We start from the raw sequence: 26,895 nt of genomic DNA on the forward strand, positions 1-26,895 counted from the left end.
CTAGTGCTAGATGCAATCTGCGAATATTCATTCTGGTCGACCTCTGGGGCATAAAGCCACATTGGTCCGGGTGGATCAGGGACGTGATGACTAGTTGTAATCTATTGGCAAGAACCTTAGCCAGTATTTTGGCTTCGCTGTTAATGAGGGATATGGGTCGATAGGATGTGCATTCTTCAGGGGGTTTACCCTTTTTGGGAATTACTATTATGGTGGCTTTGCGGAGATCAGGTGGGAGCTCGCCTTGATTTAGGGAGTGCTCGAACACATTGAGCAGGTGTGCGGGTATGTCCAGGTGGTGTAGTTTTTTCCAGAGGTCTATTGGGAACCCGTTCGGGCCTGGGGTCTTACCGGCCTGGAGTTGTCCAATGGCCGTTGCTATCTCAGTGGTAGTAATTTTGCTGTCTAGAGCGGTGATCTGGTCTGTGGTGAGTGTTGGGAGGACAATGTCAGTTAGTATGGTACTGTCTATAGCGTTGGCGGGGGGTTTGTAGAGATTCTCATAGAACTCGGCAAAGCGTTCAGCGATGTCTGCATCGACGTGGACTAGGTTTGCGTTTGGGGTTCTGATACATTTGACCTTTGATTGACCCTCGTCTCGTTTTTCCAGCCACGCGAGCAGTTTACCTGCTTTGTCTCCCGTTTCATATACACGTGCCTTCATTGCAGCGTGTGCTTTCTTGGCACAGTCTAAGGATAGATTATGCAACTTCTTCTGTGCCATTAGTAAGGCTCTATTTGACTCCGGGGTGTCACTGGCAATGTGTTCCAGTTCCTTGGACATGACTTCAGTTTCAGCTTCCATGACTTTTTCGCGATGCATCCTCTTCTTATGGGACGTCCATGATATAATTACTCCGCGCAGAACTGGCTTGTACGCCTCCCACAGTGTATTGGGGTTATCAGTCGAATCTGTGTTAAGGTCAAAGTAATCGGAGGTGGCGGTCTCTATCAGCTCCTGAAATTCAGGGAATCCCAAGTAGTAGGAATTTAAACGCCATAAGGGGGGCGGTCGTGGTCTAGCCTGAGAACGCACTCTTGCAACAACTGGGCAGGATTCGCTGGCACCAGGGTGAAGAGTGGTTTGGTTTTAGTTGGCCTTGGTAGGGAAGAGAGGTGGACACTCGTGCTCCTAGGAATTGAAGCAAGCACTGGCACTTGTGAAGTGGACAGCAGTGCTGCAGACGCTAATCGTGCAGATATTGGCCTTTGAGGCAGAGCAATCCTGGATACTGTCATAGACGTCGAAGCAGTCAACAAAGTGATCGTGGATGGAGTGATCGTTGAGGAGGTGAAAGATTTTGTTGATGGGTGACAGGTCGTGGACCCCTAGTCTGCAAAGAGTGGGACAAGTGTTTTGCCATAGTGTTGACTGTAGATGACACAATCGTAGAAAGGGCCGGAGAGTGGCCCGCTGCTGATGTCATCAATGGGGAGGTAGTCAAATCATGCAACTCGTGTCCCCTTTTAGGTTTCTTCCCCCGGGAAGTGTCGTCATGGGATCTCAACCTCTTTGTACACAGTCCGATCTACAGGTCTGCCGACCCTGGCAGAGACATGACTCCAACCTGAGGCAGAGTCAGAGGCCCTGACACCCTCTTCCAGCCAATCCACCAATCTTCTATGTTGAGTCTTCATGGAGAAGGCTTGGTAAATGGTGCAGTTGTCCAGGTTGTGCGGGTGCAAGCAATAGATGCATTTTTCGTAATGATCATCCACAAAAATGCTTGAGGCGACACTTTGACCAGGGCCTGAAAATGCTCTTCTTACTGGCATCCGCCATGCCTAGGCGGAGAAGGCCTGAAAGTCGAGAAGAGGGCCTCTCTGAGAAGATCATCTGTTCAGAAGTTAGATGTTCAAATCTTCACCAGCAACGGATCCCCACTACCGGCAGTCACAGCTGTGAACGATGAAGAAAAAAGTTTTATGTTCTCAAAACTTAGGAGCAAAACAACGAGGACTCCAAAGACGTAAACATGCAGTAAAAATCTCAAGGTGGCAATAGGCTATGCAAGTACCAAGCAGTTTCTAAGATTAAAGCAAAACTGCTTTATCATGACCGAGGATTCCCAGCCTGATGATGGGGAATATTCACAAGCATGTTAATCCAAAAAAGGTCCAATGCTGGACAACTTGTACATGTTGGCTATGTTTCACATGCATGTACAGACTTGTGGTGCAAGTGATACATTCTCTTACAGCCTACACTCCAATTGTGTTAATGCAGTTACACAGCTGCCTAAAAGGTCAAATGTCATGAAAGTCAACTTTATCCATTTCCGAATCCCTACCAGTAGTATTTTGCATGAAAGCCCTTGTTGTTTTGCTTTTTCTATTAGAACTATGCTCCCAACATCCCATGCATGCGAATAGACAATACGTCCTACTGGATAAGGGACTACATTGTGATGACGTGGGGGCTGTTAGCCAAATATGTGGGTAATATTTTGAATTCCAGGAAATAGGTTGGGTCTTTAAGATCAGAACCTAAATAAAATGTGTAACAGAAGGGCCATCTCTGTTGTGTGTGGGCTGCAAGACAGGGGTAGCATAAGGGGAGCACAGTTGTGCAATAAGTGAGAGCTGTGTGATCAGAAAGGAGGATTTGTTTTAGAAAGGGGGTGAGGTCTGTCATTCAACAAAGAGCTCCCTATCAAAGGCTGGTGAGGTCGGTTTATTTCAAGGAAAAACCCTGCTGTCTGAGCCTTACCAGAACGGGTGCTCAAAAAAATAACTCCGCCCTCTGAGGCTTGCGACATCGGATTAATCCAAGAGATCTCTGTCAACAGGGAGATCTGGGCCATCTGTTTAACCCAAAAGATGGTGCTTCCACAGATGGCCTGCAGAATCTGTTAGCCAAGTAGTAGCTCTACTATCTGAGGCCTGTGAGATCAATACAAGGAGTAACCCTGATATCTGAGGTTTGTATGACCTGTGCAACCCAAGAGGTCGCTCTGCTGCCTGAGGCGTGTGCGATCTGCGTAACCCAAGGAGTACTCCTGTTGTCTCTCGCTTCCATGATCTGTATAAGCCAAAGCACACCTCTGAATAGCATGAGATATATGTGCAAACCAATAGACGGCCCTTCTACCCAAGGCCTGCAACATCTATGTTAACTGATTGCACTGCCAATGTCTAAATATCAACCAATATCAATTAGAACAATCCAAGCAGAACCTGGTACTACTACAGTCAGAGTTTTCACAATACGCCTAACCTGGGAAAAAGCTATGGCACAATCAGATTATGTAAACACTGCGTAACGTGCGGGTGAATTCTACTAGACCTGTACATTTGATGCATAATGTCGCCATTGAATGCACAGATTTACTACTTAAAGTCAGATACAGAACAATTTGTGCAACTTAAGATAGTTTTAAATCCGTAGATACAAGATCTGCTTAAAGAGTTAGATTTGGTGCCTATATTAGACACCACTGGCCTATAGTCACATTGTCTGATGTGGAATGTGACCTTTTGCCAATCAGGCACACTCCTCATGTTACACAATCACCAATGGTCTTACTCACCTTCCCTTCTTCTCTAAGCTGGGTGATGATGGCGTCCCTGGCATCTGAAACATTAGACAGAATGAAAAATTAAGTTCTAACCAATATTTCTATCCTTCACATTTCAACCAGAATCTCCTATGGGTGCAGTAGGAAGCTTTCCTGTGTTATTGAACAGGGACGCATTGGCCTGAATGATTGCTCCATAGGGTGAAACCATTAGGGCTCACTTTGTCCATGTGTATTGATATTTGCTGACACGTCCAACAGTGTCAACAATGCACTTTCATCACAGCCATAAATTATCCTGTTCAATTTTGAGGGTCAATAATAAATAGAAAGCAAGCAATGTGTCAAATGGAGGCTTGGCAAAAAACGTGCAAGGGCCAGGGAGGAGAACCTCAGGTTATCTTCCTTTGGAGATCCCAGGATCTATTTCCTGCGGCAGTGCCGACCTACTGCGATGATTCTTGTGGGCATATTCTGCGACAGTCACATTGGAGAACCCTCTTGTGACCGCAGGAGAGCTCTGGGCACAAGGGATGCCCGCCGAGTGGGCCATGTGCTATGTGGAGATGGTAAATGGGGGATTCTCCACAGCCCTTTGTCCTGTCAGAGATCCTGGTGCTTTAGATCACCCATAATATATGAAGTTAAATGCGTCCAGTCTAGCTGGTTACTCCCTAGGCAGAGTGAGATCTTTCTACTGACTTCGGTACTTTGTGATGTACATGGCTTTTTTTTCATTGTAGACACCAGTTTGAGCACTGCTGCAGCCTGCTCCGGGGTTACAGTAGCAAGCCAAACATTCTGATCTGTGCTCACCCCATGTGGAAAGAACAAATATATCGCTGCACACCAGCACAGCTAGGGTGATACAGCCCCAAGCTATAAAGGTGCAAGGACGCCACGTCACATTCATCTGATCTGAACATGGCAGACAGGACTTTTGAGCCTTCAACTACTGCCGGGCCAACAATAAATGAATCGAATTACAAGTGCTGGCTCTTTTGTGGAGGCTCATAAAAAGGAATAGATGAAAATTGGGTACTAGCAATCCCACGCAGAGCAAAGTGAAATTATGGAATAACCAATCAAACACTATTGGTTAATTGCATTAATCAACGGAGGCATAAAAGGGATCAGGGTGTTGCAACAGGGAGCAGTGGCTGGGATGCAGACCAGGAGGCAGATTGTGGGGAAAAGGACACATTTTGAACAGCAAAGCAATGACATTGACCAGGAGAATTGGTGCTTGAAAAACCAAGGCCAGACCTATGCCAACTAGGTCTGTGGCAGCAAGAGGGTGTGTACAAGGCCTTGAAGTAACAGCAAACTACAAGTTTGAGAGAACCAACAGGTCAAAGAGGGTGACCAGGGTTGAGGGTGAGCATGTCCCACGCTGACAACCTGTAGTGAAGGGAAACAAATACTTGCTTTGTAGGAGATTACAAATGGCCAGCGAGCAGGGTGCTATAGCACTAGGACAGGGAATGCCAAGAAGCGAGCTGGGTGCTAAATCGGTAAGATTGTAAATAGCAACCAAGAAACGTGTTTGGCGTTCTATGCTAGATAATGTATGCTAGATTAGTGAACCCTCTGAAGAGCATCATTCCTATAGCTAGGCTCCTTAGACACTAATTGGGCCCATCCTGACCTTTTAGCATGCATATCCTTAATGTTTTAAGCAAATCTTAGACCTATAGGCGATAATCCCACACATCCTGGCAAAGTTAATAAAGGTTGTTTTTTTTTAAACTTCATTTGGACTCCTGTTTTTTCGGTTGATCAAGTGTTTTTTGATTCCTTTTTGCCAGGGGCCATTGGGGGGGCAGGGTCGGGGGGGTCATTATGTTCACAAACATAATGCCCCACAATGTCTATGTCCTTGACAAAGACCACCTAAAATTGGCCTGCAGAAAAGTACCAGGGTACTTCTGAACTGCATGCATCAACACAGCTGCAAAGCCATCTTGCATTTTGCATTCCACACCCTTAGCTAAGCCTCCCCAATCTTTTAGATTCACCAAAGTGCCTGGAGACCGTGCAAACGGCAGCCATGCACAGTATAAAAGAACACTAAGCTTTGGCTTCTTCAGCAGAGTTGTCATATGTCACACAATGGAGAGTACAGGGCTCTTTTCCTAGGCCAGTCTAACACCTAGTGCTGGGCATACTCCAAAGGTCAGATTGATTAGTTAAGGACTGTAATTTTAATCCACAAGTATTGTTCTCCCTCATATTGGCATGCTTAGCAAAACAGGGAATGGAATACTACAGCATATAAAATCTTTCAAATCAGACTAAAGAGGAAGTAGGCTCTATGCTCTGCAGGCCATTTTAAGAGTCTCATAGTAGGAGTGTACCTTATTGCATGCACCACCCCTACAGCCACGCGAGAGTTTGTGAGGGGAGTATGTGACCATATAAATTACCAATGCTGGAACCTCTAGCTACAGGTAAATAATACATTCTTCTTCAGCATTTGAAGATTCACAGGCTTTGAACAGATTAGATTAAAAAGCAGTAGGAGGGGAAAAGTTGAAAAGTTGGACCCTATGCCTTGCTCATTCAATAGCATTTGAGCACCACTTGCTGACTGTGAACTCAGCAGTTATATCCACACCAGACTAATCAACTTTTGGGAATATGTAAGGCTGTATCCATGTTGCCACCCCCACATTTCCTATAGAGGAACCACTGAATGCATTCCGGTTACTCAGGAATGCACTGCAAAGGTAGTGAACCTGGGTCTACTACAGGGTGCTGCTGGATTCCCTTGTATGTATTTATTTACCTTGGAGTGGCATTGGTTTTTGCAAGCTGTTACACAAGGGACTATGCTTTGTGTCAATAGAGATTACCCTTATTTTCGTGCCCAAATGATACAAAGAGTTGTTGAATTTTCTAAAGGGCTTTGGTATCAGAGACCCATCTGTGTTCAGAGCGCACAAGGCCCTCTCTGTTATGTTATGCAATATATATAATCCACTGATCATCGCCGTAGTTGTTTTAAAACACCTGGCCTTGTCCGAAAGGTGGCATATTATGACCCTGCCAGGTTGTCATAGACCTTAGTCTGCAGAAAGGAAGGGGAGGAGGTGATAGGAAAAAGAAAATAGACAATAGAATGTCCAAAATTAGAGAGGGAAAACAATTTGGATGAGTGCAAGGGGAAATGGTTGCCGAAGTAGGAATGCAATTTTCTCAAATGTGATAAGTTATTGGTAAGCATGAGTGAAGGGCTCAGGAGAGTACAGTTCGGTTTAGAGCAGAGTTTGCCTTGACTTACAACAAGGCTATGCCATGCTCTGTACAGTGTTGTATTCCATGGCGAGGCCCTCAAACAGCGCAGAGGAGCAGGGGGGGAGCATCAACTAAGAAAACACAGACAGGAAACCCCTTCTACTTACTTTCCCTAAGCCCCTGCGCCCCCCTGAGGCATATGTCAGAAATCCAAATGTGCCACGCTTGCCAAAACCCACTGAAAAGTGAGCAAAACTTGTTCTCTCAATTGTGTCATGGTTACCACAAGGTGTTTTATGCATTACTTGGCCAAATCCCAAGGCTTGTGTTTCAAGGCAAAGGTTCTCCAATTCAGAATGCTTGTAATTCACTCCTTTTTGGCCGATGTCATGGAGTTCATGTACACTACCTTCCAAGAAAGGAACTTTATGTCTGCCCAATGCATTGGCTTAAAAGGCTTTTGCAAAACTATAGAGATGCACAATTAGCTCCCAAGTAGGAGCGAACATGCAAACCAGAGAGCATCTCTAGGATATTTCCTTTGATGAATTGCTCAGTTTTATTTGTGGACAAGGATGTGTTGTCGTCATTTCACTGGTATTTTGAGGTGGCAAATCAGCAAACCTTCAGTGATAAATGATCAAATCCCAATTTAAATACAGCTGCATGACCCTGCCTTTCTTCACCAATCACAGGAGCTTTTCCATATTAAATGATAGCTCTTGTGAATTGAAGATATTCCTTTGTGCACCGAGACAATGCCTTTGAACAACTAAGATGGCCACATTCGGAAGGCTTAGGCACCAGGCTGTCGGGGACAGTGAAGATGGTTGAATTTGCCCAGGTTTAGCGATGAGAAGTGCTGGGGGAACTTGGGGCTTAACTAGATCTGTGGAGGGTTAATGCAGCAGATTGGCGGCATATTGTTTGCATCGAAGTTGGTGCTGGAAAAATCATGATGCAGGCTGTCCTGCTGAGTATTTCAAGAGTACTGGCATCAGCGGGCTTGTGAAGTGCTGCACTTTTGCCTTTACTTGCATGCTTTACATGGATCCCGTTTGCAGTACATGTTCTGGAATTTAGAATCATCTATCGCCCAATCATGGCAGCTGTGTCCGTCCCCGCATAGGCACATCCAACAATGCTGGACGATCCCGATAGGTATTTGGACAGTATGATGCTGTGAAGAATCCTACAGATCCCTCACTAGAGCCCTGCCTAAAGTCTCCTCCCAGGTGGCCAGGGAAAGGCAGACGTTTCCGGATCCTGACCTTGGGGATGGTGCTTTGCAGGAGGATCACATTGGAGGAGACAAGGCCCAGGGTGGTGAGGAGATCCTGTGGGATGCGGCACAGTATTTGTCCTTTGAAAGGAAGTACCTTTCTGGGTTTCCAAAACAGGTAATGGCTTATTGTCATAATATTCCTGACCCACATATAAGATCTGTGACCCGGGGTACAAGTTCTGATCTTTCAAAGTTTCTCAGAATTAACACCCTCCTTACTCCCAAATATATAATGTAAAAGGAACTAGAGAAAATGCCGTAAACCCAATGTGTTCCTCTGTAATGACCAATTCTGCCAGTCCATCTTTTCCAACTTGACTTTTATTAATTTTGACATTGGATGGGAACATACAGGTGGATACATGTTATGCATTAAGAGCTATTTCACAAAATTGTTCCAGTCCACCTTAGCAATATTTAACAACATTAACGTTCATCGTTCCAATAAGAAGAAAATGAAAGCCCCGCCCCCCTCACCCCACCCTCCCTCCCGATTCTCGAGTCTCCTTCTTTTGAGGCATTGCTACTTTGAATCGTAGTAGGCTGCGTGACATTCATCTTCAATCGTCTCTGGGTCATAGATCTCCAGTATGGTCTGTGTCAGGCATGGGTTGTTGGCAATGGGTCGTTCTGCGTTCCGCCATTGTTGGCGTAGGTTGGGTGCTAATCTCTTTACTGTGTTAAGTCATCCGTGGTTGGGCGTGAGATATATTGTGCAGTGAAGTCGCACCAGGCTTCCTCTTGTCGTGCGGCTTTGTCATGTAGTATTGCCGTTATTTTTTCCATTGTGTAAATGTTTTTGGCGATCTGTATCCAGTCCTTTTTATCAGGTAGGTGTGAGGATTTCCATTTTATCATTAGGGCTGCTCTCGCCACGAATAACAGGGGGATATTAGACCTCTTACCCTGATCAGTTCGTCATCTTCTTCCTCGAGGCCAAAAAGAATCAGGAGGGGTGACAATCCCTCTCTATGCCATCCAGCTGTTTGATCCATCCCACGACTTCTTGCCAGTAGATGCGGACCTTGGGGCAGGTCCACCACATGTGCCAGTAGTCGGCATTCATACCATATTGTCGCCAGCATCCCGGGCTGGAGGTCTGGAACATTTTGGACAGCCTGTATGGATTGTACTGCCATTTGTGGAGCAATTTTATTGCGTGTAATTTATACTGGGCTGCGATTGATATTTTGGATGGCGTCTCACAAATTTTGTCCCAGGTCTGCTGGTCGAACTCTCTGCCGAAGTCTCTTTCCCATCTTACCTTGAGACGGCGGTTAGGCGCATCGTCTTTAGTAATTAGAGCCCTGTACATTCGTGCTATGTGGCAGTCGTGTCTAGGATCGTCTCAAAGGGCGTTAGTTCTCTATGTGTGGTGGCCTTCCATTCCCTTCTGGATTAAAAGCCTTTCAGTCGCAGGTACAGGAAGACTGGTATTGGGTGAATTTGGAGGGCGTCCTCTAGTTCCGTTATTGAGATGAATTTCCCTTTTCTCCACAGCTTACCGACTCTCTCGAGGCCGGCATCGAACCAAGATTGGTATCTACCGTGTTCCGGGATTTCTTCTCTGATCCCGGGGGACCAGAGATGGCTCAGGGGCGAAGGCCACGTAGTGCCTCTCAACATCGCTTTCCCCTTCTTCCATATGTTCCACATTGTGCTCAGTATCGGGTAGTTGCGTAGTCTTCTCGTAAATTTCGGTCTGGGGACCCATAGCCATTCTGCCAGAGTTACGGTGGCTAAAATGTTGTTGTCCAGTTGGACCCATTGAAGGTCCTTCCTATCTCGCAGGTGTGGGATTAGAATTCTGAGCTGTGTGGCTTGATAATAGCGTTCTATGTCCGGCAAGCCCACCCCTCCTAGGTCCTTTGGTAATATTAAAACATCGTAGGGGATTCTGGGTTTCTTCCCATTTCACAGAAATTCTAGTATGGCCTTTCTGACTTGTCTGAAGAAATGCTCTGGGATTGTGATGGGCAAGACCTGAAAAAGGTTTAGGAACCGTGGGGGGGGGGTCACCATCTTGATTGCGTTTAGGCGTCCTATCCAGGAGATTGTCAGTGGTTTCCATTTCTTGAGATCAGCCTTGAGGGCTTCGAGAAGCGGAGGGAAATTGGTTTCGTAAAGGTTGTCGAGGTGTCGCGTTAAGTTAATCCCCAAGTATCTCATTGTTGGGCCTCCGATGAGGAGCTCGAGGTGCTCGAGGGTGATTTGGTGTTCTGGAGATGGATCATGGAGTGGGAAAAGAATGGATTTGGATTTGTTGATCTTGAATCCTGAGAGTGTGCCGTATTGCTCTTTCAGATGGATCGCTCGTGGAATGGAAGACGTTGGGTTTGACACATGGAGCAGAATGTCATCTGCATACAAGGCTAGCATATATTCTTTGCCATTCACCTGAATCCCTTCCACTGCAGGATCTGCTTGCAGCATTATGGCGAGGGGCTCCAGGGACAGCGTGAAAAGTATTGCCGAGAGGGGGCAACCCTGTCTCGTACCCCTGCTGAGGGGGAACCAACGGGAGAATTGGGCGTTCACTGTGACCAATGCTCTTGGGGATGTATAGATGGCTTTGATCCCTCGACAGAGCGTGGGGCCTAGGCCTATATTCTTTAGCGTGGCCTCCAGGAAATGCCATTCGACTCTGTCGAACGCCTTCTCGGCATCAATTGAGAGTAACGCTGGTTTGCTCAACGATGTTTGGGCCTCGTGGATTAAGTGCAGGGTTTTCCGGGTGGAGTCCGCGCCTTGTCTGCCTAGGATGAAACCCACTTGGTCATTGTGGATTATTGCGGGCATGTGTGACTCCAGCTTGCAGTAAGGATTCTCGTATACATTTTGGCATCGATATTTAAAAGGGATACTGGACGGTAGGAGGCACACAGCTTTGGGTCCTTACCCTCCTTGGGGATGACTTATCAGTGCTTCAGAGAAGGATTCGGGTGCCACACCGGATTGAAGGATGTTGTTAAATAGATCAACCATGAATGGAAGAAGAGCATCTTTGAAAGTCTTATAGAACCCCGCTGTGTACCCGTCGTTCCCGGGGGCTTTCCCTGTTGGAAGTCTTTTGATTGCTTCTTCAATTTCTTCTCCTGTGATGGGTGCTTCCAAGGTATGTGCTGTATCGGGCGGGAGAGTGGGCAAGGGTATTTTGTCCATATACTCAATTATCGCTTCTGGGTGCGAAGCAGCACGTGACGTGTATAACTCCTCATAGAAGTCGGCAAAGGCTTCCGGGACACTGGGGGGAAATGGTTCGCAGGAATTCCCTTCTGTTTGGATCGTGGGCACCCACCTCTCTTGGCGTTGACCCTGGAGTCTTGCGGCTAGCAGGGCGCCTGCTTTGTCCCCATGTTCATTGTGTTTCTGCTTCAGGCATTGAAGCTTGCGCGTGATGCTACCCGCCTCCAGTTGTCATAGTTCCTCCCTCTTGTCATTGGCCTCCTTAATCTTTTGTAGTCTATCTTGGTCAGCTGACTTCGCCATGAGGTCAAGTTGGGTAATTTCGGTTCGGAGCCTATTTTCTATCAGTTGTCTCTCTTTTTTTCGCTGCTCCCTCTTTAATAAGTAGTCCTCTCCAGGTCGCCTTGCCAGCTTCCCAAATTGTGTTCATGGAAGTTTTGCCTGTGTTGTTAATCTCAAAGTATTGGGTGATGCCCTGCTCTAGTTGTTCCCGAAAAATTGGGTCCTTAAAGAGTCTCGTTGCACCGCCATTTGGAGCATCTTCGAGGAAGGGCCATTTGATCAAGGGTGACCAAGACCATATTGTGGTCTGACCATGAGACAGGGATTATAATGGCTTCAGTCATTGCCATGATGAGGTCTGCGGTTAGGTATATATAGTCTATTCTGGAAAAGGTTGCATGCGATGCTGAGAAGAAAGTAAAGCCAGTTTGGTTGGGATTGGTATTGTAACGCTCACCTGACTCCCACGGAGGCGCCGGCCTGGTTTGAGCTGCTGTGACCTCTTCTAAAGTGATGCGCAGGACTCGGAAGGCAGACTGGACCGGACCCCCAAATCTTGCTTGTCTGGCTCGCAGAAGTATCCTTCTGTAGGTGGAAATAGGGGATTAGCCGTCTGCGGGGTAATGCGTCGGCCTCCCACTTCCCCCTCTCACCCTCCTCAAAACCCTTCTGCAATCCCCCGTGGCGTCTCACCTTAGGGTCTGGAAGGACGAGCTCTCCATCCTGCTTCTGATGCAGGGGCGCGTTGATATCCAGTTACTTCACTGGATCTCGGATTGGTAAGGGTTCAAGTTCGCTTGACTTTTCCGGTAAGATGCCGTAAGTATACTGTTGTAAAGTTCAAGCCTTAATTGACCATTGTCCGTTTATCTTTTTCAGGTGCTGAGTGAAGATGCTGAGTTGAGGAATGGAATCGCCGAAGGTAAACTCTGATGAGTCTTTGATGGGTGGTTCCCTAGTGTCCTTGCATTCACCCACTAATGCTTGTGTCTTTTTTCCCCATAGGGGCCGGGGTACGGCAGAGCCGAAGAAGCAGCGCCGACCCGAAGTGAGGAGAGATTGTTCCAACAGTAATCAGGTAAGTATGGTGGAAAATCAGGCCTTCCTCAATCTGTTCCCTAGCTCACCTTTGTTCTTCTCTTTTCTCCCTTAGGCGCAGAAATGCGGCAGATGGTCCTGATGATCGCTGATGGGCATGAAGGCGCCTCGTGAAGGTGAGTGGAACGAGGCGCTGCAGCGAGCAATGCGATGTGCTTTTAAAATGAATGACTTCCCTTTAGCATCGTCGGTGTGATGGATCCGGATTTCGGATAAAAGCAGGTAATGTTCTTATTTCACCTTTTCACTTCTCTTCTTCCTTTACAGGTGTCCCAGGATGCAGACGGGCGTGGCTGGAGTCAGGATGCAGGAGCAGACACGGTGAGCGTCCAGCTGCTAGGTGCAGAACAACGCGAAGCACGTGTGGCAGTCCGGGCGTGGTTTAAATAGCCTTGGAAGAAGTTCCAGGTAAGTATTCTTCCACGGGCCGCACCCAAGTAAAATAGTTCCTTTAATAAAGTAGTCCCTCCTAAGCCTCATTTGGCTTGAGGCTTTATGCAGCATGGTCTGCGTCAGGTAACTGCACCAAACACCTTCTTTTATGAGCCTGGCACCTTTGGCGCCAGGACTGATGTCCAATATGAGCCTGGCGCCAAAGGCGCCAGGACAAAGTCCAAAGAGCCCCTATTAGGGGCCGCTGGGTTTTTTCCCCCGAGGGCATGATGCCTGCTTCCGGGGGTGCTGGGCCTGTCCTGGTGCTCTGGGGGCAGGCATCATGACAGGTATGTCTCTACGCATCGGTGAGACTGTAGGCATCCATCATATCTAAGGCTGGTGGGTGTCAGACGCCCGCTAGAGGGGGCGTAGAGGTGCAACCTGATTGTCTATCCTGTTCCGGATCCATCCAAGTGTTCAGATCACCCCCAAGTATTACGTCGCCTTCTGCTTCGCTCATGACTTTCGGGATTATCCTCTGCAGGAATCTGGCTTGTCCTGTATTGTGGGCGTATATTGACGTAAGGGTGATGACGGTGCCTTGTATCCTGCCCACTAGGACTAGTGCTCTGCCACTGACGTCCATCCATGACTTCAAGAGTTCAAATTGGATCATTTTATTGACTAATATGCTGACTCCCGCTTTCTTCAGCAGGCCAGAGCCCCAGTATTCAGAGCCTAGCTTAGCATATAAAACCTTCCTCTCTTCTCCCTTGCTGTATCAGGTTTCTTGTAAAAAGAGTATATCTAGTTGCCTCTCTTGAGCTCTCTCTCGTTACCAGCGATCTCTTGGTGGGGGAGTTAAGTCCCTTAACATTCAGCGTGCCAATTTTAAGTATGCCCTGCCTGTCACTTGATTCGTTATGTCTGTGGGACATTAATATGTTCGTAGAAATCGGTCACAACGTCACGCTGCCCATTGCAGGAAATTGCCATGCTGGAAGTAATGTAGTAGCTGCCTCTACTTAACAGAGGCTCTACCTGAGACTGTGCCATTCCCTGTCTCCCTCCCCCCACCCGCCCCTGTAGGGTATTGAACATCATACCCTTTGCCCTCTGTTCTGTCACATTGCTCTTTGGTTCTTCGATGAGGGTCTGGGTCTGTTTGCGATGGCATCCGAGTTGGACTGGATGTGAACAGCCGGTCTACTGTCAGACCACCAGCAAGGGTCATAACCGCACAGCCCGTCAACTAATAACATCAACATAGCATTTTTGAGCCCCCTCCCCCCCTTTTATTAAATTGTGTAACAAACGACAGTGTGTCAAACAACAGCAACTTTAACTGTGAGCTAGTATATATTATGATACATGCGGTTTCCGGAGTCTTCATTCCTCAGCAATTCGCATTTGCGGTTCAAGCAGTTCACGCGACATTTGATGGAATCAGTGATACAGGAGTGTCGTGATCCGGGATGTAGGTAGGTCCCCTACAGGGACCTTGGAAGCAAAGATCGCCGGGATATAGAGCTTGGGCGCACAATGTCATTTGTTGTTGTCTGTTAGGCCGCCTGTACTTTCTGGATCCCTTTACTCGTTTCCTTCTTGGGCCCCGAAGTTCCCATCCTGATCTGTGTTACGCTCACCTGGCTCCCACAGGGGCGTCGGTCGGACCCGGACAGCTGCGGTCTCCACCCACGTGATGCGTAGTGCAGTGATGACTGGCTGGATCTGCCCTCCTAATCTTGTCTGCTTAACCCGTAGAAATATTCTCCTGCAAGTGGAGAGATGGATTTGGCCCCTTGTGGATTCAAGTGATGGCACCCCCACAGTCCTCCCCAACTAATCACCTCCGAAATGCCCTCGCAGCAATCTCACCTTATATTCTTGAAAGATGAGCTCTCCATCCTGCGTGGATTTGCAGGGGCAGGTCGATTCCAGTTACTTCACTGGTTTGAAGGCTCGGAAGAGTTCCGGAGAGTATTGACTCTGAGGTTCCTGGTGAGGACAAGTAAGTATTAAGTTCATAGAGTTCAATTTGTCCAATGTTCACTCTTGTTCCCCCCTTCCTTTCTGGTCTTGCAGCTGGCTCATGAAAAGATGCCCTTGTGGCAGCTGGTGGCGCTCAGGTAAGAGTCTGTATTACCCGGCGCTGTCCGGTAAATGTTGCACAATGAAAACCTGTTGTTTTGTCTCTCTTTACAAATGCGGCACGTGAAAATATGGAGAGTCACAAAAGGATGCCTCCGGTGGTAAATCAGGTAAGTCTATGGTGGTAAGAATTATATTTGTTGGTTCCCTTGGCTCACCTTGTGGTTTTCTTTTGTCTCCTAGGTGCCGAAGTTCGGCGAAGAAATGATGGCGGCAGCGCCGACGCGAAGGATGCTGTGAAGACTGGTGAGTATGGCGCGGCGCTGCAGCTGGAGGTGCGGCGCGTGCAGAAATTATGTTCTTTACAGGTCCGGAGACAAGATGGATCCAGAATCAGGTGTGGAATAGAAATAAGTTCGTTTTCTAACCTTGTCCCTTTCTTTCCTCTTTGTTTTAGGAGCTCCGGATTCGAGGCGGGCGTGGCAGAAGACTGGATGCAGGCTGCAGGCACGGTAAGTGTTACGCTGCTGGATGAAGAAGAACGCGAAGCGTGCGTTGCTGGTCGGGTGTGGTTTAAATAGCCTCAAAAGTAGTCCCAGGTAAGAAGTCCCTAGAACCACACTCGAGTAAAAAAATAGTCCCTGTAGAAAAATAGTCCCTTTCAGGCTTCATGTTGGATTGGAGTCATTTGCAGCATGGTCTGCCTGAGGTAAGTAATGACTATGAGCCTGGCGCCTTAGGCGCCAGGACTGATTCCTACTATGAGCCTGGCGCCTAGGGCGCCAGGACTGAACCCAGATAGCCCCTAGCCGGGGCTGCTGAGGTTTTACTAAATGTCTAGATGCCTGCTCCCGGGGCTGATGGGCTTGGTCCGGATGCCTGGGGGTAGGCATCACGACAGCTGTCCTGTGCAGGGATATCCCGAGTTCCCTCCCCCGAGGTCGATCCAAGGAGGTCGGCGATGCATTCTCGGATTTCTTCTTCGGAGCGGAGTAGAATCTTCCTGCTCCCATGTTCAAACGCGAGGGAGAAGGGGTATCCCCATCTGTATCTCGTGCCTTGATCTTTTAGTCATCTCGTGAGAGGACCACAGAGGCGGCGTAGGACCAGTGTCAACGATGAACAATCCTGGAAAATGGTAATCTGGGCCCCTCCAAGGGTAAGGGTGCCTCCGGACCTGGCTTTAGCAAGTATCCTTGTTCTGTCCTGATATCTGTGGAATCTGGCGAGGACCGATCTCGGGCAACCTGGGGGGCCGCCAGCTCTGTGAATTCTCTCAGCCTTGAGTTCATCGATGTCCTCGTCCGCCGTTAGGATTTTGATGATATCATGGATCGTTAGTTTGAGGTCTTCCTCTGTCTCCCCTTCTCTCTCCGGAATTCCAAAAAACTGTTTCCTTCTCTCTCTATTTTCCAAATCATCTATTTTAAGGCGAATCTCGTCCTCCTTCTTCTCAATACTTCGTATTCTAAGCTCCATTTGGGCTTCATGGGTATCGATGGAGGCCTGGTTGTTCTCGACTCCCTCTAGTCTCTCCTCGATGTTGTCTACCCTCTGGGTCATCTTATCCATTTTACCGCCAAGGTTGGCACCCATGTTCCGAATTTCACTCAGGAGGGCGGCGATGTCTCCCTTGGTAGCAGCTGCTCCCATTTCGGAGGCTTCTAGTGACATTATTGACATTGGGTCGGGAGCCTGTGGCAGCGGGGTGTAGGTGTATTTGGCGAGCTTACTTGGAATGTTCATGGGGCACTTGCATGCGAGGAGGCACACACCCCGGGATCGGGGGCCCTACCCTCGGTCCTGGTGTGTTGAGAGGCACGTAGGCAGTGTTGAGGGGCACCGGGGTGATGACCCTCAGAGCGGGGGCTCTTTGGTGGGAGGAGGCACACGCCCTGTCTCCAGGGGCTCTACCCTCCGTTCCGGTCAATTTCCTTCGGTGGGTCCAATGTCGTGTCAGGGGGGCCTGAGTATCGATGCCGGCCCGTAGTGGGGCTCTGGGGAGAGTATGTGGGGCGAGGCCTCAAGGAGAGGGTCTTGGGTGCAGACAAGGTGGGGGGGGTGAACACCACCAGGTATTCCGCTGCTCTCTGTTACTGGGCCACTTATCCGTGTCCTGATCAGGCAGTGGGTTAGGGCCTTGCCAGAGGAGGACACACGCCTCTGCTTAGCCTCAATGCACAATCGAATTTGCTGCTGTGTGAGGAGAGGCCTCGGGTGGTGGAGTCCGAGGGGAGTGCGTGGGTAGGTCCGGTTGGAAGCAGTGGAGGCTGGGGCGTAAGCAGCACTTTGGTTGCTGTGTGGGATCCCCGCAGCTGGGAGGCGGGGGTGACTTTATGGCCCAATGGGGTTGGTGCTGTGAAGAGCGGGAACCAACGTCGCAGCCGGTGTATGGAATGCGCTGGGCCAGTGGCTCCATTCAGAGATTAGGGCCGACTCCTTCTGGGACCTAGCACTCTGGTCGATGAGGTCCCCTGGGGCTGTCAGGAAGTGGGTGCCGGGGGGTGATCAGGCACATGGGCGGCCCATCCGTGAGTCCTCGCGGTGCTTGTGCACCGCCTAGGATTGTGACGTTGCCAGGTCCACAGTGAGAGCCGGGGGGCGGGGGTCACTTTGGCACCCCCCGCTCGGCTGTTCAAGTCCGGGCCCCGGGCAGGGCACGTTCTGGGGGGAGAAATGGGCCCCAGTCGAGGCGAGGTGTCTCGGAGCACTTCAGGGGGGGTGGGGACTCACCTCCGCAGATTGGTTCCATCTGTCGCGGGGCCGGTGTCCGGAGATGCGGAGGCAGCTGCGCAGAGAGTGCGCACAGGGATGCATGGGGGGGCGGTCGTCTGGCCCCCGAGGTATGCCGGGCGGTTGGGTGTCCGCGGCTTTCCCAGGAGTTACAGCGCGGCGGGGATCCCCTGCAGGGAGAGCAGAGGGAGGGGTCGGGTGCCGTGGGCCGCGTGTGAACGTGGCCTCCTTTCCAGCTGGTGTCCTCGTGGGTGAGGGGGTGGCAGGTTTCGACTGACTTTTCTCCTGGACTGGAGGTCCGATTTCTGTCGGGTTTTCACTCGGGGGGTGAGGGGACGCTTCCGATGGCTCAAACTGCTGTTGTTGGGCATGGGGGGGGCAAAAGTGGGGGCTCAGGTCACTTTTGGGGCCCTGGGGTTGAGAGCTCACACGGAGGCGATCATCGTCCATGCGCCCCCTGGTGGCCAGTCCATCTTTTAATGAGTTTAAAAGTTTAAAAGAAGTAAATCTACCCTTAAAATGAACTAAATTGTTAAAAGGACTACATTTACTGAAAGGGACTACAAATCCCATAAGTACCGAGACAAGGAAGAGGGCTGAAGAGGCATTCAGTCGCTGTAGTCAGGCAATTAAAACTAATGGCCCACACCTGGTAGGAACCTGGGAGGCATAAAGGGCCCCCTCAGGTGCAGGCAATAGGAAGGAGTGGAAGGAATTGGAACTGTGGCTGAGATGTGAGCTGTAGCAGTAGAAGCAGAAGGAAGAAGGCACGAGGCTGGCAAACCAAGCAAGCAAATGGGGGAGAACAGGGGGAGAACAAGAAGAGGGCCCTGTTTCCCCGCAAGTCTGAAGTGCAGAGGCTGCGCAGCGCAAGACGTGTAGGAGAGCTGTCATGTGAGCCTAATTGCTGCGGTTGCCAAGCTGCGGACATGCAGGAGACCAAGGCAAGTATCAACTATCAAGGCGTAGGTCTGGGGAGTGATAGTAGCTCCCAAACCGTCTGGCTGGACTGGTGACACCTTCTCTGAAGAAGGTCGTGGGTTCCCAGCAGGCCTGAAGCAGTAGAAGTTGTGGCAAAAGTCGGGAAGACAGTACGACCCGCAGAGTAAGTGTCTAAGAAGCTGGCGAGTGCAGCACAGCATTCTAACACACTGCATGAGAATTGCCAACAGTTTCCAGCTCCCTGTTAACTCGCTTAAGACTTTAAGAAAGTAGAAGTTGTTTGTTGCATCTAAAATACTAGGAGCAATGGAAATGTAGCACTTGTGTATAACGTGAAAGGTCTGTTATTCGTGTAAGAAGCCAATGTTACTAAAATCCATTGTTCCATTATTCAAAGACTTATTGCTTCAAGGAGTGTTCGTGTGTCCCTAATTACAGAGAGGGAATGCTGCCAAGACCATTATCAAATATTTATCTTTGACAATACAAGAGTTACAATCTTTAACTTGTGAAAACTACATCAAAGAACGGTCGTGTGCGCTAAATTCTGACTTTCGAAAGAAACACTGAATCCTATTCTTTATCCCAACATGACATAGCTCTCATTTAAAGAAGTTAAAGTGTATAACAGTTGAAGAAGAAAACAAGACCTAAGCCAAGAGTTTCCCCTTATTCACACTGAAACCAACCTTTCCCAGAGTTGAGAAGTAATCTAACTGTACTTTGAAGTGGATAACAGTTTGGCCTAAGATACAAGTGTGCAAGTATAACATGAAGCTAAACGAGTGGCACCAAGGCTTCTGGGTAATTGCTTTGCTGATAACTGGCAGAAAGGTGCAGGCAAAGTTGGGGAAGGGAAACTGGCTGCTTGTAGAGACTATTTTGAAGTTGACATAACCTATAGTACCATAGACTGTGGAAGACAGAGAGAAGTGAGTCTGAAAGGTACATTCAGGTTTTTATTGTGGCAGACAGACGAGAGGCAAGGAGGCTGCCCCTTTTGAAGGGTATGCAGTAATGACATTGCGGCAAAAATATCGCCTTTACAAATAATCGCGGCAAAAATGCTGTGGTTTGACCCAGTAAAGGTGTACCCCATTATATAATTTAAGGGAAGTGGAGGTTGCGGGGGTGTCCCCCACTCCCCTTAAAAGGTATAATGGGTCTTGTGGTTGCAGGGGGGTCCCCCGCATCCTTTACATGGATTGCGGCGGTAAAACCACTGCCTTTTTGCCACGATTTTTTGTGTAAACAGCCATTTTTGCCACGATTTTAACACATGGAACCTTTTGAAGAAAGTTATTTCAGAGGAAGGGTGTATGGTCTACTTAAAGTTGTTTAAGCACTTTGAAGTATATCTTGTAGGCGCCCATCTAAAAGTACGAATCACTGAAGCTGTGGTAGTAGCCAAAAGTACTGAAGCTGTGGTGGTATATGTGGTTGTCAGTGGATGCAATAGTGTAGTAGTCCAACAAAGAGGAATGCTCTGAGACAAAGGTGACTGTTCAAGTGAATGAAGTAGAAGTGAAGTTAAGCAGCATCACCAAGAAGTCATCCTAACAAATATACAATTGTGAAGCTTGGAACTGTAACCGAAACAAGAATACTTGTTAACCAAGAACTGTGTGTCACTGGTAGTTGTGAAGATTGCATTTCTTTTGAACTGTAGCAAGTCTTCTTGAGGAAGGTGACAAAGCATTGTGAATGGGGTTACCATTGGTGCTATTTGGAGAAAGAGGCAATTGGAACTTTGGTTAACAAACCTTTTTATTGACATTTAAATACCAAGAACTGATTTGAGACATTTGTTTCTTTAGGTAATCCAGTTTGGCAAATAGCAACCATCCCAGGCACATCATGAAAAATATCCCATATGAAGAGATTCTTAGAATAAAATGGAATTGCTGCAATAATCCAGAATATCTGACCCATGTGGCGAAAACATTGGAGACATTCAGACAGAGCGGATACGATGAAAAAGATCTACATAAAGCAGTGACCAACATGAAGGAGAGATCAGATCTACTCGGCATTAAAGTACAAGACATATACAAATACCTAAATGAGGAACCAGCATTTACGTACTGGAAGTCGGCAACTATAAAAGATCTACGAACAAAGTGGAATCTTAAACCAATCAAGGGCAGCCAAAAATGTGGAAGCTGCAAAATATGCCCCCAAATGATGAGCGGCTAAGAAAACATTTTGTAACCAAATGGGAAAACCAAGCCAATATTGCAATGTATTAACTGCAACATAAAATGTTTCATCTATGGCATACAATGCACCTGTAGTACATTTTACATAGGAAGCACCATACGGCCACTGAAGTTAAGGATAATGAAACACTTCAGAGCCATTAAAAAACAAAGACTTCACATTTCCGATGGCAAATCACTTATATACAGAACATCAAAATAGACCATTAGAAGCAATAAAGTTTTTAGGACTAGAAAGAGTGAACCTACCACCCAGAGGTGGAGATAGAGAACAATTATTATGATGGAAAGAGGCTAGATGGATCGATCTAATGGACACATTTGCATGTGGTTTAAATCAAGACAATGAAATGTTCAATTATCTATGAATTGTATTATCTAGAATATACATCACACTGATCTTTTATTAATGAGACATTTGCATTTAAAACTGTTATTTTTTTTACTCATGTTAGACTCCAAACTATTGAGCTACCCGTGAGCAATTTGGTTAATACTAATAATATACATATAAACCATAAAAAGCTTAACATGTGCAGGTTTATTTTGTTTTCTTTTATTGTATATGGTAAAAAAAAACCTTTACAGTGAAAATACTTTTCGCATCAGTTTCCTGACAAAAACACATTATCCTTTCAAATCCATTACTTACAAACAGAAAGATGCATCATAAAGCAAATATCTGAGAAAAAGTAATTATCAATTACAAACAAAATCTATCACTACATCTAACACTATAATAGATCATTCCATTCATGCAATGCAATTTCCAAGCAAAATCACAATAAATCATTAAAACGCATTGTTTGAAAGAACAAAAAAGAAAAAACGTAAAATCATTGCACAAGTATCAAGAGAACAAACACTTAAAAAAAATGTTTTCCAATTACACTAGATGCAGCAGTAGAATAGATCATTGAGAACAGAGCCAACTGCAAACCTTGATTTGTATTGTCACCCTTCTGAAACAGGGGACTAGCCACATTTTGTTCACTGAAGGCAACCCTATATAGCTCTTTTCCTTAATGGTTGCACCTCAATAATACTTAAAAATGTCGTTAGCGTAAGGACAAGTTTTTGACTCCCACCCCACATGCATCTTTCCCACAGGCTCTCTCTACTTAACCAGGAGAGGGAAAACATCTCGGCACCAAACATTCGCATCCTATCATTTTCGAAAAAAGAGCAGTGCACTGCTATGTGTTTCAAGCTCATCAGACAAGTCACAGAATCTACATTGACCAGTATTAAAAATAACTTTGACCCGGTCCCAATGTTGCAATTCTTCATTAGGCTGAAGTTGATTCAAACGGAACCACAAATAAGCTTTCCTAGCTTTATTACAGGGGAAGATCTCTAAATATTTAACCTGATGGCCCCATTGCCTCATAAATTTGGCATATTCATAGTATGCCTTGCTATGACTTATTTTATCTGAGTGCAAAGACCAGTAATATCGCTGAAATTTAAGTTTACAGGCTGAAGACCCTTGACTAGTTCCTCTTTAGAGATCATTGCTGCGTCTAGAATTTAGTCCATTTTAATTCTAAACTGCAAAATGTGGTTTTTATACTATTGAAGTACCAAAGTTTTACTGTTTATTACGGGTAGATCCACAAAAATAAGAATAATTAGCACAATATTGATAAATAGATCCAAAAAGGTAAGCAGCGTTACAATGGCTGCGCTACAAACTAATATAATGATGTCATCACGCATGTCAGCGTGATAACGTCACCAAGTAACAAAACAAAAAGCAGCCATTTTGGAACATCAATCTTTTACGTGGATCAGTGTTCAGACATGAGGACAATTGTATCCGGGATTTTATATCATTTACAGGTAAACTATAGCTGATTTTCATGAAATGCATCTTTAAACCCAGTTCATCAACTTTTGGAATAATTCTAATACAAATAATATCAATGTCCACAGATAATCCCCCATTACAAGGAGGTGTATAGGAGATATTCTCTCAACACAAACTTAAACTTAACTAAACATCAAATAACAAGGGCGAGTCCAAACTAATATACATTTAGAAGCTTCATCTAGTGACCCATGAAGGAAATGCATAAACTGAGATGGTCATTTAATTCTAATAACAGATTTCCATTATTTCAAAAAATTAAACCAATGATAATTAAGTGACACTGACGTGTGTTCCTCAATTTATTTTTTTATTTTTGTTCCATAGACACTTGTAGACAGTAAAGAATATAGACCTCCTGATGACCCACTGGAGCGACAGTGGCAAAACACGTGTTGGTTAAAAAATTATAAAGAGGTCAAAATTCTCAAATGTTAAAATTTGTATCAATTCAAAATTGGATTACTTTTGTATGTAAAGACAATGGAGGCTAAGATTTGTATCAACTACCAGATTGGTTCATATTGAATGTGAATTAAAGAATGTATACCACCATTCATGATTTGCAGTGATCATTGAAATCACTAAAGCTGGTGCAAAATGGATGACCCTTTGAATAACCTATTTATCAAGAATATTGGGCAGTCACAGTATTGGGAAATTTGACGGCAGCCTTCCATATTTGACAATCATGATTCTCTGCATGAGTTGACCTATTTATGCACCTTATTATTTCTTTGGTTGAACACCAACAGATCGGACTGTGAATTCTGGGAAAAGAAATCCTGCAGGACATTAGAAGGTTATTCAGAGACTGTGAATTATTTGTAAATTTATTGAAACTTCAGCGCAGCGAACCTGTTGGGAAGTCAACAAGTCGCCAAGCTTTTGTTACAACACATCGTCATATGTGCCTTGTTATCCATTACAGTGTAAAAGAAAATAAAACAATCAGCAATCCAGCATATAAAGTTGTATCATGTCATCCTATTAATAACAATTTAAGAGTTCCATACGACATCATTTTTCAGTTAAATTAAGAGAGAATGTTGTTATGGTAATGTTAAATAGCCATATTTTTCCTTTGTATATTTGTTGCTGAGTGTGAGGACCAGCTATCCTGTGTTAAGAGGGTTTCCCCTTAGCTGTGGTTAGGCAGGGGAATCCACAGCAGGGTAGGTATAGTGGTTAGGAAAGATTTCCCTTAGGTGCAATTTTCCCTCCATTTATGGACTCCCCCCAAACCTTTTGCTTTTGTTTGGCTTACCTAATCTGACTTTTTTCCAGTGGAGCACAGCCTTTGGCTGCACTCCTCTGGGCTTTTGCTCATTTGCAATGGTGAAACTGACACGTCCTTCAGACTGTCGGTACTGGGAAACTGTTTTCCTTAGTCCTTCACTATTTTGCCATTTCATGGTAACTTTTTATATATGTGCCAAGTACCTTACAGTACCGCGCATAGGAGTCCTTTTGTTTTATGGCCGTACCCACCCTCTAAGGATTTTTTGGCGTTTGTACAAGTGTGCCTAGGACGAACTGGTGGCAGCAGTTTACTTTTAAAGTATTTTTTCTTAGTTTTTGTGGACCATACCGTGTTTACCATGTTTGGGCCAAGACTGGCCAGTGCCAAAAATGGCTGTGCCACAAAGTCTTTTGTTCTGTCCTATGGCCCTTTTGTCCCTTTTTTGTCGAGAGACCTATGTATTCCTCATTTGGGCATGCAGCCTCTGGCGAGAACTGCTTCTTTTGCGGGCTACTGCATGTCATGTGTGCAAGTGCCCAGGAAAAGGGTTGGCATGGTCTGGTCCCAATCCACACTACTGGTGCCAGTATGTCTGCTAGGCCTGAATGACTGAAACCACCATGGGCCACAATTGGCCCAAGCCTGCCATGCATGCAAGAGAGCAGATCTTCCATTTGTTATCCTATATTTGAGCGTGAAACGAATCTTGGATAAGAGAAGGGGCTCTGCATCCATTGCAGGTCGATCACAAGAAGTCCACACCGAACTACAGAAGGAGCCAAGTATACTGAAATAAAGAGCAGACTCATGGAACTGCCAGAGACGTGCTGGAAGGTTTGGCACCCGGACCCCGTTGTTGTCCCATCGGACCCCTGCATTTGTATCGTACCAACGTGGTCCGCAAGGGCGTTTTGGCCCTTTGAAGTAGTGGGGCCAACTACTCATGGCTCCCCCACCTTACCCTCGCAAAGAGCCTCTTCGGAAGTGTTCCTGGCCAATCCAGCGAACTGACCAGTTGGAACCCGGGGTATCTATTGTACAGGAGCGCCGCCATCCTGAGTTGAGACTAGAGACTTTGGGCATCGCTTACTTGTAGTCCAGGGTCCTCTCCCGCCAAAACTATTTGTCCTGGCTCCTCTGGTTCGCTATTTATGAGAGTATGTTATTCCATGAGCATTTGTGGTCCCTGTGTCACCCGCTGTGGTGACTGTCACTGTCAGTGCCTGCAGACCTGCCCACCGTATCCTGAGACGTGCTGCACCAGAACTATCATTCTTCTTTCGTCGAGAGCTGAGAAAAGACTACTGTCCCACCACGGACGAGCATCGCGTCCGCAGCCGCTGAGAGCCGGAGTGACTTGTACCTGTAGGGGGGAAATCTACTAGCAAACTGGACTAGACTGGCAAAGTTTGGCCCGGACTGTGTCGAGGGTGGGTGAGTACTTGCATCACTTACCGGTGGCCCCCTGGCACATCCCTCCGTTTTACACATGAGAATCCCTGAAAAAATACTCACATTAGCTGGGCTAGCCTGCGCTCCCCAGCTCTTCCCAAACTCCAAAGGTCACTCTATCTGCAAGGGTAGACCCTCCCTAAGGAGTAGAGCTTTATTCTTCATCGTATCAAACCCCTTCCTGAACAGCTACAGCTCTCTGAAGAGAACCCGCTTTTCGCTTTATGCACAACCACGCGTTGTTAATGCACTGCTGTACTTTTGAGCAAAAGACTCCTCACGTTTTAGAACTGGACTGCATAAGATAATGATTGACATAGAAGAACTGGCTGATGCGATATCTGTGTGGAAATTAACTCTTCTGTTGCAGCTTGTGGTCATTTTCTCCCCTTTCATCTACATTAGGCAAACGCATCTTGCATATATGTTAACATAGCGGAATGTGTGTGCGGTAACTGTTTTATTATTACTGTGGTTTATTCGTGTTTAGTTATAAAGGCCTATAATAAATGTATTTTGGATATAAATCTGTCTAAGAGTAATCTGTGGAGTTCTACTGTGTGTGCTCATTGTGGGCTTCCGATCACTCTCACCCAACCTGAGACTTAGTCTTGACCGCCTGCTAAGCTACTGTAGATTGTTCTGGTTTGTCCAGAAGGTTCCCATGTTCCACTAAAATAAGGTGGCCTCCCAAACATCTGCCCACCAGGTCAGAGTTCAGAAATCCAGCTTAACAATAGTGAGGCATGCTTGAATACATTTTCTTTAAGAATAAAATGGCACATGATAACAAATCATCCAACTGATGTCGACCACGCATTACTGAACCCCTCATGGCCGCCTGTACACATAGAAGAGTTCAGCAACCAGGCAGGAGCCACGAAGGACGTGAAAGACGGTGGGTGAAGATGGTGAGTCTGCGAGGTGGAGGTGGAACAACAAACCACCCCTTCCAGTTTACTGCGAGGAAACAAAAGAACATCACAGAAAGCCAGTGAGTCCTAAGGAGGGAGACTGGGGCAACAGGGCGCTTCAGCAACACAACCAAAGAACATTAAAAGGACTTTGAAGTTAATGAAAGAGAATATAAGATTATATATTACCGAAAGAGAACTAACCAAGGTGAATGTAACAAAGCCAAGTCTGCAAGTGTGTAAAGGAAATCATTAAACGCCTGGGCAGAAGAGTATACTAGGCCAAAGTCAAGTTTTCAAGTGTGTAAAACAAAATCATGTAAACAAGTACTGGCAAAGGAATAATCCAGGCAAAAATGAAGACTGTGAGCAAAGTTAAATTGAAGTAGAAAGGAACCTGGCGGGGGATTACACCGAATGTCCTACGAAGTTGGGGCTTGCATCTAAGTT

The 26,895-nt window shown here is 46.5% G+C and overlaps 1 protein-coding gene across 1 annotated transcript in view; it reads right to left on the reverse strand.

The window, feature by feature from the left end:
• The window catches only part of CCDC150 (coiled-coil domain containing 150), a 917,521-nt gene that overhangs the window by 533,591 nt on the left and 357,035 nt on the right, over positions 1-26,895 (reverse strand). The window contains exon 8 of the mRNA XM_069618819.1: positions 3,531-3,574. Within this exon, the coding sequence (XP_069474920.1) occupies positions 3,531-3,574 (44 nt within the window). The remainder of the gene's footprint in view (positions 1-3,530; positions 3,575-26,895) is intronic.

The sequence above is a fragment of the Ambystoma mexicanum genome, chromosome 10 (assembly GCF_040938575.1).
Source record: "Ambystoma mexicanum isolate Mex_15411 chromosome 10, UKY_AmexF1_1, whole genome shotgun sequence".
Classification (NCBI taxonomy): domain Eukaryota; kingdom Metazoa; phylum Chordata; class Amphibia; order Caudata; family Ambystomatidae; genus Ambystoma; species Ambystoma mexicanum.